General features: G+C 34.0%; 1 protein-coding gene across 1 annotated transcript; it reads left to right on the forward strand.

Annotated features, from left to right (window-relative positions):
• Positions 1-288: 288 nt before the first annotated feature.
• On the forward strand, positions 289-2,681 carry LOC111387519 (the record flags this gene model as incomplete). Its single annotated transcript, XM_023012087.1, has 3 exons — positions 289-440; positions 2,091-2,170; positions 2,285-2,681. Coding segments are annotated over 3 exons (360 nt in total), but the record flags the coding sequence as incomplete, so codon positions are not given.
• Between the last annotated feature and the right edge of the window lie 6 nt (positions 2,682-2,687).

A 2,687-nucleotide genomic window follows, 5' to 3' on the forward strand; every position in this document is an offset into this window, starting at 1 on the left:
TATTACGCATAATTTACATTCAATCAAAAAAATATATGTTTGTTTCGAATTCATTTTATCATTCTCCATTTAATCTATCTAAACTTGGCTGTGTCATATATGGTTCTTGATTTCTTTCAGTTCATGATTCTGTGAACAACGGCATTTTTTGACTATTTAAAATGTGAAATTGGGAAATAAATATTTCAACCGACATTGTGTAAGATCCTAAATGGAAATTGAAAATATTCCATTTCCGATAATTTCGAATTAGGTTTTATAATATGTTTGAGATGCATTTCTTTATAATTGGGGTTTATACATAATTGGGTTATTGGCTGTTATAGTTTCAATGGAGTTCCAGCAGAGGAGCGTTTGCATTGGCGGTCCTTTTTAGTGAAGCTAGGTGCTGATAATCTTAAAGGTGTCAAGAATGAGGAGCTCCTTGTTGCATGCCACAAGTATGTTGTGCTTCTCCTCAATTTGTCCCAGCAGTTTCTACACTGCTGCTGGAATTTATGGTGATTTAAGTGGACTTACTTCCGCGTTTGGGTGTCTTTACGTATGTTACATCCAGTATCGACATGGCAGAAATACATTGGAACGTGGTAATTATGAGCCAATTGACTTGACATAACTAAAGTTGATATTCATCAAATGGAATAGCTGAAAAGGAAGTTGTATGACATATAAGAAATTCTATGTTGTGCTAGATTCTAGGTAAATGGTTCATACATACGTGTGTATGAACATGTTGAGTTAGATTTTGTAAAAAAGCACTTAGTTACTTATATTTATGACATTACCTTATCTTAGGGAAGAAAGGATTTTGTAGCAAGGGAGAAGGAAAAACACCTCAATCTTGTTTGCATCAATTTTCACGGATCTTTTGTGTAGAAAACTGTGTCATTTCCAAACAGGATTCACCCACAATTTTCTTGGTGTTTGAGGGGGAATATTTGAGGCAATAATGAATTCTTGATATAGATGTTTACAAATCACAATCAGTCAACAGGAAGTCTGATTGCAAAATAGGATGTGTACAGGCCTCTGGGTTGTACCTCCTATTCTTTTGCTCAATTCGGGGATGGGAAAATCTTATGTTTGAAACTTAAAACTTTGATAGTGTGGCATTCTCGTGATGCCATTTTTGTTTGTTTTATGACTGACCATGCATCTAGACCGAAAGCTTCTGAGGCTATTTCAAGGTCCATATGGTCTAATAGGAAGAAGTAACATTTTCCTCTCAAATCTTTGATCTTTGGTAAACGTGAACAGTTTTTTTGATATTACTAGCAAATATCTTGTTGGCATTTGGACATTCGTGGTAATCTGAACTAGAGTTGTATTTTTCCCTGCTTTCAAAAGGACAACCGTAGTATGACAGCTATAAATTCCTAATGGGATTTACACTCAATTTTCCTGGTGTTTGTGGGTGAATATTTGAGGCAATAATGAATTCTTGATATAGATTTCTACAATCAGTAACACGAAGTTCGAATGCAAAACAAGACGTTTACAGACCTCTGAGTTGAACCTCCTATTCTTTTCCTTGATTTGGGGAAGGAATTCTTATGTTTGAAACTTAAAACGATGGTAGTGGGTTTAAGACAGAACACTGCAATATCTTTTGAGACATTAATTATTGGTTTTTTATGGCTGATCATGTATCTAGAATGAGGGCTTCTGAGGCTGTGTCAAGGTCCATATGGTTCGATAGTAATTTACATTTGATGATTTGTTTGTATCTCATTTATTTTAGTTTCTCCATTACAACTCTGAAACGTCAATTCCATTAACACGAGGGCATGAAATTGTCTTATGTTGTTTCTTAACAAGAAGAACTTGCTAATCAATCTGATTTGATATAGAGTTGACTTATTCGCCTTTATGGTATTGTAAATTTTGTAACATTGGAGGTCTAAAAATTTTGAAATATGAGCCTCAGATAGTGCATGGAGAAAGAATTGACTGTCATTCATTGTTTCTGCTTATATATATGATGATGCTCACACGGTTAATTTTAAGAAAATAACTATTGAAATCTTTATTCTTTTCAACTTTTTTCAATTCTAAGTTGTAGTTGTGGTTTAAATTTTGTTCTTTTGCAGATCAGTTTATATCACGTACACAGTTTTTGGGGATGTCAGTATATTTGTTGTTGGCAAGGATGAGTATGATGAACTAGCCTGTAAGTATGTCATCTTAAATACTTTTATGTCATAATTTAATATTTTTTTCACTAGTTTTTAAGACTACCTCCATTGATGTTTTGAATTAATCTGTTTCTTTTGTTTCATGCAAGTGGCCGAAGCTCTCTTTATTATAACCTCAGCCTTGAAGGATGTATGTGGAAAACCTCCAACTGAGCGACTATTCCTTGACAAATACGGAAAGATTTGCTTGTGCCTGGATGAAATTGTGTGGAGGTGAGTAATTTTCTTCTTTTAGACCGAGGCTTGATTATATTTAAAGGGCCTGTTTGAAAGGCTTGTGAAAAGTAAAAATTACTTCTGAAACTAAGAAACTTCTTTTGGGCTTATTTGGATAATTTTTTAGAAGTTCTTCCTCTAGATAGAAGAGTATTTTCAAAGGAAATTGGTCCACTATGACTTTATTACGAAACTCTTTTATAAAAAGTAGAAGTCCTACCAAATAGGCCCTAACTTCCTTGATCAAGTACTCGAGTGCAAGTTTTTCATTATCGA

The sequence above is a fragment of the Olea europaea genome, unplaced genomic scaffold, assembly GCF_002742605.1.
Source record: "Olea europaea var. sylvestris unplaced genomic scaffold, O_europaea_v1 scaffold4063, whole genome shotgun sequence".
In the NCBI taxonomy this organism is placed as follows: domain Eukaryota; kingdom Viridiplantae; phylum Streptophyta; class Magnoliopsida; order Lamiales; family Oleaceae; genus Olea; species Olea europaea.